Source organism: Nuphar pumila, chromosome 4 (genome assembly GCF_984573655.1).
Source record: "Nuphar pumila chromosome 4, dmNupPumi1.hap1.1, whole genome shotgun sequence".
Lineage (NCBI taxonomy): Eukaryota > Viridiplantae > Streptophyta > Magnoliopsida > Nymphaeales > Nymphaeaceae > Nuphar > Nuphar pumila.
In genome coordinates this window covers 142,265,048-142,279,275 of record NC_143252.1, presented here as the reverse complement: position 1 = coordinate 142,279,275, position 14,228 = coordinate 142,265,048, and the positions used below count along the sequence as shown (strand labels likewise).

General features: G+C 36.6%; 2 protein-coding genes across 3 annotated transcripts in view; both read left to right on the top strand.

Annotated features, from left to right (window-relative positions):
• Window positions 1-825: 825 nt before the first annotated feature.
• LOC149841400 (14-3-3-like protein) lies at window positions 826-5,501 on the top strand. 2 transcript variants are annotated; one of them, XM_090003814.1, is made up of 5 exons: window positions 826-904; window positions 1,580-2,082; window positions 2,203-2,325; window positions 4,977-5,093; window positions 5,193-5,501. In XM_090003814.1, the coding sequence occupies exons 2-5, from the start codon at window positions 1,597-1,599 to the stop codon at window positions 5,256-5,258; spliced, it is 792 nt and encodes a 263-aa protein (XP_089859940.1). In that variant the 5' UTR covers window positions 826-904; window positions 1,580-1,596; the 3' UTR covers window positions 5,259-5,501. The 2 variants fall into 2 exon arrangements, with proteins under 2 accessions (XP_089859940.1, XP_089859941.1); XM_090003815.1 differs by lacking the exon at window positions 826-904 and adding an exon at window positions 1,270-1,343.
• A 7,851-nt stretch (window positions 5,502-13,352) lies between these two features.
• Window positions 13,353-14,228, top strand: part of LOC149841399 (myosin-11-like) — a 32,742-nt gene continuing 31,866 nt past the window's right edge. The window contains exon 1 of the mRNA XM_090003811.1: window positions 13,353-13,367. Within this exon, the coding sequence (XP_089859937.1) occupies window positions 13,353-13,367 (15 nt within the window). The remainder of the gene's footprint in view (window positions 13,368-14,228) is intronic.

Genomic DNA, 14,228 nt, shown 5'->3' with positions numbered 1-14,228 from the left:
CACTTTTTTCATGAACATGAGAATCAAAAGTAAGCACCCAAAGTTTCAAAATATTCTAGAAAAGAGAGTTTGGTAATCACGAAATTTCATAATAATTGTTTGATAATTAAAGAAAGGTAACTAATTGATCCGATATTTAGAAAAGCCCCCCAACTTTTACATTATCACATCGACAGACTACTTTTTATCTAAATGCATCTCAAACTCACTTGGTGGGTAAGTGACAATTTTATGCATTTTAACGAAATAACTCATTTTTTATGCCAAAATTACTAAAAAAACCAACCACGGCAGAATTTCAGTCGCTTTGTTTGACTAAACAAACCTCGGCGGAACGGTTCTAGGACCAAGCGTGAATAAATTATAAAAAGCAGCCGGCTAAAAGTAATAACTGTTATGTTAAGTAGATTTTATTAAATAGCTAACAAGTTACGCATCGTTTTGTAATTTAAATTCATTTTTAAAAAAGTACCGTTAACTAAAGTCCGTCTACGGTGAACGACAGCACATCAGGTCACTTGGATGCCGTTCGTCCATTTGATGAACGGCAGCCATAACACCATCTAAAACTTTTTGTTTCAGCCGTTCATTTTTTTGCGCTGTAGGTGTGGTTCATCTAAAACTTAAATGGCTTTAAAAAAAATAATTGTGCGACCCATTTAAGAAACAGTGCCGTTCATCAAATGGATGAACGGCATCCAATGCCGCTCTATTGCCGACACTCTGACATCATGGCAGGTGGTATTTCGCGTACGTGTCGTCATGTGATTGGATCTCACCCTGTTTCTCTGGTCGGCTATAAAGAGCCGCGCATGCGCGTGTCGTCGGGTCTCCCGTTCTTTCTGAAACTTAGAGAGTCTGTGAGAGAGAGAGAGAGAGATCTTGCTCTAGGAAAATTTTTGAGGTATTTTTATTTATTTATGCATTTATTTATATTTATTTTCTCAACGTCTATCTTATTTTTGGGATCTTTTTCTTTTTTTTTTTACTTCGTTTGATCGTCATGATTTTATCTTCTTCTCTTTGTCACTTTTTTTCTCTACCTTTTTTTCGCCCGTTTGGATTCTAGGGTTTCGGGTAGAAATTAGGGTTTTCTTTTCGCTGGTCATTTTGATCTGTGGATCATACCTTTCTTGCGTGGATCTGTCTCTGTCTTGTTCGCCGATTTTCTGTTTTTTTTTTTTTGGTGAAATCTGATTTTTTTGTTGGATTTGATCTCGTTTCTTTCTTGCTTTGGCGATTTGCTTTTTTGTGGAAATATGATTGTAGTTGTGTTTAGGGATCGGGGGTTAAGTTTTCGTTTCATTCCATACGGAGATCTGATCTGTTCGTGATTTCTGATAGTAAGGGCTTTACCTTTACTTCGTTTTTTTTTACATTTTCTCCATCCCCGGTTGAGGGATTACTTGTAGATCTGATAGTTCATTTGGTTCGTTCTTCTTGCCTTTGATCAACAGGTCGGAATGCTGTTCATTTCTTCTGTGTTTCTAGTCTTGAAATCGTTTGCGTGGATTGTTTTTGTTTCTTAGAGTTGTGACTTTGTTTTTATTTTCCCTTTTTTCGGGGCTAATGCGTACAGGTTTTGCGTAAGGAAACATGTCACCTGTTGAATCCTCACGGGAGGAGAATGTATACATGGCCAAACTGGCCGAGCAGGCCGAGCGGTATGAGGAAATGGTCGAGTTTATGGAGAATGTAGCGAAAACCGTGGATGTCGAAGAAATCACGGTTGAGGAACGGAACTTGCTGTCAGTTGCTTACAAGAATGTCATCGGCGCCAGGAGAGCTTCGTGGAGGATCATTTCATCCATCGAGCAGAAGGAAGAGAGTCGTGGCAACGAGGATCATGTCGCAGCAATCAAGGAGTATAGGGGAAAGATTGAGTCTGAGCTTAGCAAGATATGCGATGGGATATTGCGCCTTCTTGAATCGCACCTGGTTCCAACTGCTACTGCAGGCGAGTCGAAGGTATTCTATCTCAAGATGAAAGGTGACTACCATAGATATCTGGCTGAGTTTAAGACCGGTGCTGAGAGGAAAGAAGCTGCTGAAAGCACGTTGTTGGCTTACAAATCTGCACAGGTCGAACATGGGAAAATTCAATCTTGTTTCTTTCTGTTTATCTAGATTTTGGGTGTCAGTGTTTCTGCAAGCATTTCTAGTGTACTGCACAAATCCTCGTGATGTTTTTTTGTTATACAGGACATTGCTATCACTGAGTTGGCTCCAACCCATCCCATTAGGCTTGGGCTTGCCCTTAATTTTTCGGTGTTCTACTATGAAATTCTGAACTCACCTGATAGAGCCTGCCACCTTGCAAAGCAGGTTTGTTTTGCATGCTTTTGCTATTATAAATCTTTATATTTCCATTGTTGATGCTGGTTTGGTCTTAAGCAGGCATGTAGTTTTAACCCAGGTTACCAGACTAGGAAGTGGAAGCGGGAAAGGAAACAAGAAGCAGGCAGCTAGGAATCAATTTAAAAGAAAATTGGAAACAAAAAAAGAAGTGAATGGGGTAGAGTGCGAAGCTAAATATCAATCAAAGGAGAAGGGAATAAAAACTAAAATAAAAAATGACTATTCTTAAATTTTGTGATTTTGTAGTGCAAGAATTAAATTCTTCTCAAAATCTAAAAATAAAGGTTGCCAATTTTAAAAAAGTATATGCGAAGTGCATGAGAAGCTTGACCGCACATGAAAAGAAGCATGAGACAAGTGCATAGGAATCATGTAGAGAAACAGGGAAGAAAAGTGTGGGAAGTATAGAAGAAGCATAGGAGAATCGAGATTCCTATCAAGTTTTGGAAGCGAGGAGTTTTGCGCTTCCTAAGCGAGTTTTCAGGAAGCGTGCTTTCCACCTATCTATGAAGCTTCCGGTAACTCTGGTTTTAGCTTTTTGACCCACTTGGACTTGATTGTCATTCCTTATCATTTTGTTATGCTTAAAATTTATGTTACTCCAATTATTTTGCCTATTTGATTATAGTATTTACACCTAGCTGAAGTTATCACTGTTTTGATCTTGTTGTGCGTATAATAGGTTGGATTTCATGTGTTTGGAATTAGGTAATCCTTGGTTGATTATTTGTTCAAGGTCATATCAGAGATCTTTGGAACTGTTCAATTTTCTATTCTAAAATATCTGGGGAGGTTTTGGTGTGTGTGGATACTTTGACTCAGAAATCCGTTGAAGTTGAAATTCTTATTTCATTAAATTTCTGTTTTGGATGCATTTACTCTTTGACCAAGTGAGTTTGATCTCTGACCTATTTGGGTTGGAGGTTAAAATGTTGATTTTGGGCATTTTCATTTGCTTCCAAGCATTATATATCAGGCAGAATTCAACGGAAATCCCCGCTACTTTTTGTTAATCATGGAGTATCTCATATGCGGGCTTTAAGTTGTCGCCTTTAAGTCTCTTTTGGTGAGCATGTGTGTTTAAGAAACTCGTAATTAGCTAATTACCAACACCATTGGTTTTGGTGCCAAAAGTTGTCCCATCCTTGACACACATTGGTGGGTTCCTGGATTGGCAGTAATGTAGATGGAATTCATGTGGAATATTGAGAACCGATGGAAGTCCTTTTGGGGACGTTTCCATCCATGTGATAACCCATTTTTTACTTGTATCTTAAAAGCCATCTTTTTGAAGAAATAGGCAATGATGGACCTGAAATCAGTTTCAACTTTAAAAGGCTTATGAAATGTGCTTATTCTGCTCTTTCTTTCAAAAAGATGGCCTTATAATTATGTAAGGCAGATTTGTAGATTAATTATACCTAACTTAATTTACAGGTAAATTATTGTTAAACTATAATAACCTGTGCTAATGAGTTTAGGTCCATCTGTGTATTTCTTCAAAATGTATGGGCCTTGAAATGTCATTCTTTAAAATGTGGTTCTGTTTTGCTAAGAGGAAATAGATGTGCCTATATGAAAATTTTGATCCTTTTTCTTTATCAAATTTTTTATGTTTTCAATTACCTAAGGGCACTTTCGTGCATTGTCGAGGTGAGGCCATGTAACATGGTTGCTTGAAAATGTGCATCATCTATTACTTCCATCTAGCCCAGTTGAAGATTTTGCAATATGACTGTTGTTTGGAACCTCTTTCTTTGTATATTCTAGTGAACCAAGTGATAGTTGTTTTCTTATCTTAGTCCAACAACTTGGCCCATTCCTTCATATTGATCTTCCTTTTTAGAAGTTTGTATTGGGAAACTCTGAATGAGGACAACCACCCTCATCCTTTTTAGGAGTGTTTTAGGGTTGCTGTGCTTGGGGATCAAGGGGTAAGATTGTATATCCAGGTGCAATGTGTTGTTTCATTCGAAACTGTTAGGATGTTTCTTTTTAAATTGAGAATTTGGTTACCATTCAGTTCAGCTATCTGCAGGTCTTGCAAAATTAAAACTTGAAACATAAGATACTAGTAGCTCGGTTGTTTAGTCTGTAGAGTTTGTTTTTACCTGGTTGAGAGGTGATTTTTGTTAGTGTATATTTGATTCTTGTAATGGAACATGTGTGCAGCTTAGCATTGTTACTGAAACAGATGCTTATTTCAGATCTGCACCTAGATGTTAGAAGAAGATTGCAATATGATGAAGATTAATATCATGTTTGCTGCTACATCTTTTTTTCACGTGTGTGTGTGTTTGGGGGCCTCGTTCTTTATTTGGTTAGACTAAATCCTTTTATTTGGTTATAAATTGTGTAATTAAGATTTCCAATCTCTTTAATTATTTAATCTACAAAATGTGGAATTTGAATGGTCAAAGACCCTATAGTTCTGACTGTCCACGACCTAAGTTGCTATTGATTTCCTTTTTCCTTTTTTCACTTTGTTCTATAGGGCCTGGTCAACCATTCACCGTTGAATGACTGGCTGAGCACTGAGATGTTGCTAGTATTGGTCTGTGTACAAAGTATCTTCAGCCCCAAGTAGTCATAAAATGCTCTTCATGTGTATATTTCAGGCTTTTGATGAAGCAATCTCAGAATTGGACACTCTGGGTGAAGAATCCTATAAGGATAGCACCTTGATTATGCAGCTTCTCCGTGACAATTTGACCCTCTGGACCTCTGATATACAGGTCCTCTCTCTCTCTCTCTCTCTGTCTCTGTGTGTGTGTGTGTGTGTGTGTGTGTGCACGGGCTCGCTTGTGGTTTAACACCATACCTGTTGTCGCCAGGAGGATGCTGGGGATGAGATTAAAGAGGCCCCGTCAAAACCTGATGCAGGAGCTGATGGGCATTGATGTATCAATTTCACAGTGAATTGTGTATCGTGCTTCCATGAAAACAATACGTGAACTTTTCTATTTTATGCTTAATGCTTTGGTAAGAATGGTGATTCCCGTAATCACATGGGAATTTTGCTGCTGATTGATTTTTTTATCAGCCAAGTAAAATGGTGTAATTGTTGAATGCTGTGTTAGATGATGCATGCTACAGATCCTTTTCTTTTAATATGTTGGCCTGCCTTTGCTGTTTGCCTGGAATGTGATATCTTGTTGAACCTTGTTTACGTCATATCCGTGTTTGTACTGTATTTATATGTCTGGTACAATGCCGGAAATATTTGGTATGCGAGACATTTCAGTAGTTTCCATTGGTGCGAAACACGCGCGCACCGCATTGGGCACCACATTCACGAGTGGGTAAATTCAGAATAATTTCATGGTGACTTTTGTACAAGTATTGGCGGGAAAGTCCATCATAGAGGATTGCAGGTTTCCTGACTCTGTTCATGGAGATGCGATCGTGCTCTTAAAATTCTAGAATGATCCAAATTGCAGGTTTTGCTAAAAGGAGGGTGGGTCTGGGACTGAGACTCCCCATATATGAGCCTAGTGTGCTTTATCTTACTTTCATACATGATATCTTATGTCAAGTATCCTTGGCGAAAGCATAAGCTCGGCCCTACAAAGAAGGATGAAATGTTGTCTCCATCATATAGAATATGACTGTTTTACTATTTGGCCTTACTGCACTATCAGTTAATTATAAAGCAATGTTCTCAAAATCGGCCAATTCAGATCGAATCGGTCCTTAGCCGGTTCAAAAGGGGCTGATTCGCTTGTCATTTCAATTCAAAGTTTTAATATTTTTAAAGTGTTAGAAATTTTATTTAATATTTTTAATATTTAATGACACTTGTCATCTGATGGTAAAAGTTGATTCACAAGAGATTCAATTCAATTCGATTATTAGGTTAATCGATTTTCACAACATTGTTATAAAGACATACGATCCAGTACTCTGCATGTTTCACTTCTTTCAACATTGTACTGGATTTTTAAAATATTGACACAAAATCGTGATATTTTCAAAATATTTTTGACAGATTCGGATCCAAGAAGGAGAAGAGAGTTCAGGGTTGCATCCTATGTCATGGCTTTTTGCTACACTCATTTAGTCAATGGCTACAGTAAGAGAGCTGGTTGGGTCCAAAAAGACAATGGATTTGATCCAATAAAATATAGAGCTTGAAACTTCCACCAGCACCAGCAGGGGTGGCCACATTCCAGATTGCAGTACATGTAAAGAGGCTGTGCTGGGGGGGGCTGCGTATGGTATAAAGTCTAGCTTGAGCTTAAGAGCTGTTATACTAGTAGGCTTTAAATCAGGCATAGGTTGTGGGTCCAATTCAAGCCTGCTAAACTGGCCCGGTCATGCATGTTCAAGATGCGATCTAGTTTCAGACATGAGCTATCCATATTTCCCTTATACGGGATCAGATCTGGGTGAGTCCTGGAGTGAAACTCCAACCCACTTGCATCTTTAGTATGTCCAACAATTTTTTTTTGAAAGGCAAGCTGGGGTTAGGCAGACCCCCTACCAGTTATACAACTATACCATTGGGTTTTGAACCTGAAACGTCCCAACACAAGGTGAAGTGCACTAGCTGCTCCTACCAGACAAGCAAGCCCCAGTTGGTTTTAGTATGTCCAACATTGTGAATCAGTCGAAGTCATAAACCAGGATGGGAAAGCCCAGAAACTGCTCGTTAAGCCAACCTGACTCGTTTGGGTCAAGCAATTTGCCACCCATCCCTTTAAAGTTATAGTATGGGTCCAACATGTCCATTTTGGTCGGATATATGATTGGTTTGGAATCAGGCTTTTATGATTGGAGTTTTCCAGACCTGTATTTGGATCAATGTTTCATGTCAAATATGTATTCAATCCAAATCAATTCAAGACTTTTTAAATATAAATGCTTTGGTTTCCAACCTTTATTCTACCTGATTCACTATTTGTTTCGTCCTTCAAGTTAAATCCCATATCCATATCTAAATTTTGTCAATTTTACCATTATAATATTGTTTTTTCTTCCTTTTCATGCAAAATACAAGACCTGGAGAAGAAGGAAACAATTGGATCAGGTAGAGAATGCTTGGGACTTTATATTCTTGATGACGGTGAAAGAATGGTAGTTGCCACTTTAGTGAATAAAGATCGTATGAACCTGTGGCTCATGCGTTTGGATCATGTTTTCAATTTACGTTTAAAATCTTTATTTAAAGACTGTGATTTGATGCAAAATAAACAAGATGTGTGCAAAATTTGCCCCCTTACCAAATTTACATGGCTGCCCTTTCCCATTAGTGAAAGTCATTCAAAAGGCATTTTTGAACTTGTCTACTTTGATATTTGGGGAGCTTATAATGTGGCATCTTTCAAAGCACAATTTTTTTTAACTGTAGTTGTTGATTTTAGCAAAGCAACATGGGTTTATTTAATGAGATGCAAATATCAAATGTAAACAATTTTGAGAGATTTCATTAAAATGGTGGAAGTTCAATTTAACAAGCATTTAAATCAAATCCGATTCGACAACATAGCAGACTTTTTTTTATATGAAACTCAATTTTTTTTGCATGAAAATGGGATTTTGCATCAACATTCTTGTGTTGGAACTCCCCAACAAAATGACACTGTAGAAAGAAAGCATCGTCACTTGTTAGAAATTGCCCGAGCTATTAAATTTCAAGTTAATATGCCGACAAAATTTTGGGGTAAATGTATTCTCACCACTATCTATTTAATCAACCAAGTTCCCAGCATTACATCATCACATAACCATGTACCTCATGAACTTCTTTATGGCACCAAGGCGAAATGTGATAATCTAAAAAAATTTGTTGTTTATGTTTTGTGCGTCATAGTTCTAGAAATAAATTTAATACTCGACCCAAGAATGTGTTTTTATAGGATATCCTTTTGGACAAAAAAGGGTATAAGGTATTTGATTTGAAAACAAATAATATTTTTTTCAATCGAGATGTAGTATTTCATGAAGCTATCTTTCCTTTTAGAGAATCACATTTTTTAGAAAAAAATTTCAAACAATTTGATGACATTTTTTTACCGAACCCAGTTGAGGACATGTTCCATTCAAATTATCCCCTTGAAAATGATTTTCAAGATCCAATCTCATGCCCAAACTCTAGTGACCACAATCATCCAAATCTTACCACTGATTTGGAGCTTCGACGGTCTGCACGGACCCGATCCAGACCCGCCTATCTATCGGATTATGAATGTAACCAAACTCTTCTTGATGGTCATTCATTGCCTAACTCCAAAGATTCTACTGTTCATACCATATCTTCTTTTCTAGACTTTTCCAAACTCTTCAACTCCTATCGTATTTTCTTAGCTTCCATTTCTGTCAATGAAGAACCTAAGGACTATCTCACTGCTATGCAGAATGAAAGGTGGAAGGCTGCCATGGACACTGAGCTACGGGCCTTTAAAGCAAATAACATGTGAACTCTTATGCCCTTGCCACTCGGGAAACATGCTATTGGATCAAAATGGCTGTATAAAATTAAATACAAGTCTGATGAGAGTATAGAGTGATACAAGGCTCATTTAGTAGTGCAAGGCTATACACAACAAGAAGGTTTGGATTATCATGACACATTTGCTCCTGTTGCCCAATTAGTTACTATGAGATGCTTGTTATTCATTGTCTCCAAACACCATTGGTCTCTTCATCGATTAGACGTTAACAATGCATTTTTGCATGGAGATCTCAATGAAGAATCTACATAAAGTTGCCATCCGAATATCATCGACAGGGGAAAATTCGAGTATGTCGACTAAATAAATCCTTATATGGGTTGAAACAAGCATCCAGACAATGGTTTGCAAAGTTCTCAAAACTCTTATCAAGTTGGTTTCATACAATCTATGACAGATTAATCACTGTTTTTCAAGAAACATGCTGGACATGAAATATTTATTTTGGTTTATGTGGATGATATTGTTATAACAGAAAGTGATGATGTGGCCATTGAAAAGTTGAAATAATTTTTTGATAAAACTTTTCACATCAAAAATTTGGGAAAGTTGAGATATTTCCTTAGCATAGAGGTGACACAGTCAAGACTAGGGATATTCCTCAATCAAAGGAAATATGTTCTTGATTTGTTAAAAGAAACATATTTTTTGGGAGCAAAACCATCAGAAATACCCATGAAACCACAAAAAAATTTGATCATTGCGAAAATCTAGTCATAATCTAGTCATAAATGCAGTCAATTTTAAGATATTAATTGGTTGACTCATTTATCTGACCATTACAAGGCTTGATATCACATACATCGTGCATATACTCAGCCAATTCATGCATGAGCCATGAGAACAACATTGGAAAGTTACTACCAAGTTATTGAGATATCTAAAGGGAACACCTGGACAAGGCATTACGTTGAAAGCAGATAACAATCTCAAATTAAGTTGTTATGCGGACTCTGACTGGGTGAGATGTCCGATATCAAAAAGGTCTACATTGGGATATTGCACATTTCTAGGTGATAATATCATATCTTGAAAAACAAAGAAACAAACAATTGTTTCTAGATCTTCGACAGAAGCCGAATTTAGAAGCATGGCGGCAGGTACCAATGAAGTTGTATGGTTGACATATCTCCTTGAAGATCTTGGTTGTAAACAAGAAAGTCCAGCAATTTTATATTGTGACAATCAAATTGCGATACATATAGCGACTAATCCGGTGTTCCACGAATGAACAAAACATATAGAGTTGGATTGTTATTTCGTTTGAGAAAAAATAGAGGCGGGTGTCATTTCTACTGAGTATGTTCCAAGTAAAAATCAAAGGGCAGATATACTTACCAAGGCATTCAAGTAAAGAAAGTTTCAGATATCTTGTTAACAAGTTGGGTCTGCTAAGCATAGAGGCACCAACTTGAGGAAGAATGTAAAAGTATAGGTATCAAATATTCTACGAAAAAAAAAGCACAATATTCTACAGGAGAAAACCACGATAAGCAAAGGATAAGGTCAATCCGAGAATCCAAGAGATATGGGATATCAAGCAACATTTTGGAAAGTTGTTATAATTTACTTTTGTATTCTTATATTTATCTTGTATCAGTTATACTATCAGTTGTGTATATATAGTCGTGTACATCAGAATGTAAAGATCATTAGAAAATATTGTTCTTTTTTCACTCTTGATTCTCACTTTACAGGGTATAAAGTTTCCAGTGCAGAATATGATGTGGTGGTTCATGACCCTCAGAAGATGATTGCAACACCGACAACCACTGCTTGAAGTTTAAAAAAAAACTGTATGGCCGGTGACCTACCATCTTTGTTCTATCTAGAGCCATCGGTTGATGATGACATTGTCCATGTTACTCTTATTGATTCTGTTGTTTTTGTTAATATAATCATCAAGCTCACAATTTTGTCTGTTCTTTGTTTTCATCTTTCTATAAATGCAAACTCTGACACCAAGGCAAGATGATCGCTCCCAAGTTTATGAAAGCAAATGCATTTCTTATTCAAAGGCAAAAATACAAGATGAAACAAGTTGCTAAGACAAAAAATCCCTTCTAGCATGAGGAAGCAAAAGAAAACCTAACTGTACCAGTAGGGTGTGGCAACAAGATTAACTATATACTTTTCCATTATTAATTGTCAGTTAATTATATATCCTTAACATGTTTTGGACCTTTAATTCATATTCATAATCTGCAATTCCATATGTAGAGAATTTTGTAATATATATACATATGGTGCTATTGAAGGCACATAACTATTGAGCTGAAAATCATAGATTCAAGTTTTATCGACTCAATCTGACCATATAGATGTGCAGGAGCATTCGAGTGCACTGGCATCACTGTGATGCCATTAAGTGGAAATTGCACTACTTAAACAACTTGCACCGGATGTAACACAACATTCATTGAAGTCACCTTGTTTATGATATTACAGATATAGAATAGACTTCCACTTCATAAGCCACAAAGACTTGTGAATACATATGTGAAATGAAGACTATCATATGGATACCTTCTTGTTCATAGTTCATATCCAAGGAAAGAGATGAACTTGTGATTCTGTGCATGTACATCAGTGATCATACGCCAGCCCAGAGGTGAAAACAATGAAAGAATAATAGCTTGGTAAACCAATTTTTGGCAGCTTTTAAAACAGAAATTTATATTATCAGGAATGGCATATCATTGCTCACCAATCTTAAAGGTAAGATTTTGTGGATGTATGGTAAAGTTGCATCTTATCTTTAGAGGAGTCATATCCTACACGTAATTCTGAGGTGTCACCTATAAAACCCCTGCAATCATCTCACAGAGTTCGGTAATTGAATAATTATGCTACTTCTTGTGCACTTCCTATTTACATTTCCCCAAGCACTTGGATGAAATTTTGTTGCAACAAAATTGCTAAAGGGTACCATTACGGAGATTAGAATGCTCCTCTTCCAGTCTCCAAAAAAGATGCATGATATTTATTCTAATTTCCAACCAAATTGCACATAAGCATATCCATATATCACAAAAGTATGTCATTGTTCATCCAAGATTATAACATATACTATGTAGGAGATATAAATATGATATGACACCTGAACACCTCTACCAGCCAGTCATGTTCGTGTTCAACACTCATTGACATTGATACCATGTCTTCTTTGTGAACTTAGCTTTAGAATTTCATTGTTTTATTAATTTTATCTAAAACTATGAGCACCTTGATCACTTCATATTCAAAAGCCATATCTTTATGGTTTTATTTGATTCATCAAAGACAAAAACACATCTGCAACAAAGACATCCTACAGAAACACACACTTGACACCTAGTTTTTTAGGCCTAGACATATCTAACACACCATATTAGTGCCTGACCCAACATCTGTATCCATGTCGAGGTAATAATACAGATCAAGGTTGCTAGAAAGGGAAATGGAAACAGGAAACATCTTCGGAAACGAAAACAGGAAACATGGTCTTTCAAGCGCATGTGAAATGGGAAATGGCCAACGAATCGAGAAATGAACCAAGAAACGAATGGGAAATGTTTAAGAAAAAGTAATATAACAAATTAATAAAAAAAAATGAAAAACAAGTATCCCACAAAAGGGAAACATTTGGGTAACACATGGGAACCTGTGGGGGAAACGTGCTTCCCCTAGTATGGGAAATGTGTTTCTCATAATGTGGGAAACACATTTCCCATGGGTTTTTTGGTGTTTCTCAAACATTTCTGAAACCCTATGTTTCTCGTTTCGGAAATGGTTTCCCTGGAAATGCATTTCCCACCCTCTTATAGTATTTTCGGTAACCCTGGTACAACTGTAACCACACTTATACATCATATAAAAAAAGGGAGAAAAGGTATGTCGACTGATGGGGCCGGGGGTGGTATGGACAGGAAGACATCCTCCTATTTCTTATATAACACCCTATTTTCTGTGAAGATAAATGATACCATGGATAAGCTCTGCAACAACAAATCTAGAACCGGTTAAAGTAACAGTTTACTGCATATAGCAAATTGAATAAAGGCAATAAGGTCATTCATGAGATGACAGATGGATATGATACTATGATGGTAGACCAAAAAACTTTCATTGATGAAAGTTCTGGAACCAAAGGAAGTAGGATGTTCGAAAATAAAAGAATTTATTGTTTTACTCATATAGTTTAAGCATGAGATAAAGATGATACATGAGGCTAATGAAACAAGATGACACCAATTAAATAGAAGAGTTACAGGTCTCCACTGTAGACTGAGTAGGGCCCTGAACTTTAGGACAACCATGAAGCAAAAAGTTCCAGATAAATATAGAAAATTGAGGATAGCAATCAGGGAAGTCTTTCATCCTCTAAAGAGCAAAGTAGATAGTTATCAGTGACCTTTCATTTTCTAGACAATGCCCATAACCCAACCATCACAACAACTGAAGAGCAAGGGATTGCAATTTGTCAAGTACAAACATGACAATAATCTCTAGAGTGACTGGATTTGAACAAAGCCCTCAAATAACATCATAGCTTTTGAAAAAATGAAAAACTCAGGTGTGAAGAACATATTCATTTTCTTCTCAAGGAAGGATTTAAGCCCTACCGGTACAATAAGGATTGCAATATAAGCAACCAACTGGGTGCATAAAAAGGAGAAAATAAAGAGAACAATATAACAGGGTGAATGAACATGTTTAACTGATAATGCATAAGGAGATAACTAGCCCACAGGAAGAAGCAAGCAAAGATTTTTATCAATAGACAACTTGTATACCTTACTTGGTAGGCCCCCAGTTTCTTGCAAAACATCAATGGGCAAAGTGTCAAGAACCCTTGTGGGGACAAGACCATTTGAATACCTGTATATGTTTTGAGTGAGATAAAGAGGAAAAAATACAAAATGTGATATGATCCTGAAAAGAAAGTTTCCAACCATAGATAGTCAACAGTTCCAAGAAAATTTGAATGATAGCTGGTGGCTAAAGGTTCGCCATGTGCATCCCTTGTCCTCAGGCCCTTAATGTCACTTTATATCAGAACTTGAAATAGAGGTTGTTAATATATATAGTATATTTTTTACTCTTTTTTATTTTTTGTTATTGTCTGAGGTATTTTGGTCTTTTATCCTTGTAATAGAAACTATTTTTCTAGGGATAATTTTTTATTTTTAATTTATTTTATTCTTGGTTCATTTCTCAAAAGACCAAGTGCTCTTTGGGCATTCTCCCAAAGAGTCATTGGGGATCTTCAATGGCCATTTTTATGACCGTTGGGGGCTTCCAATAGCCTCTCTTAGTGGTTTTTTGCTGTATAAATAGGGGTTGAACCTCTCTTGTATAGATAATGCTTCTCGTATACATTTATGCTCAATAAAGATAAATATTTTTATATTTTGTGTTTCTCTATTTAGTTATTTA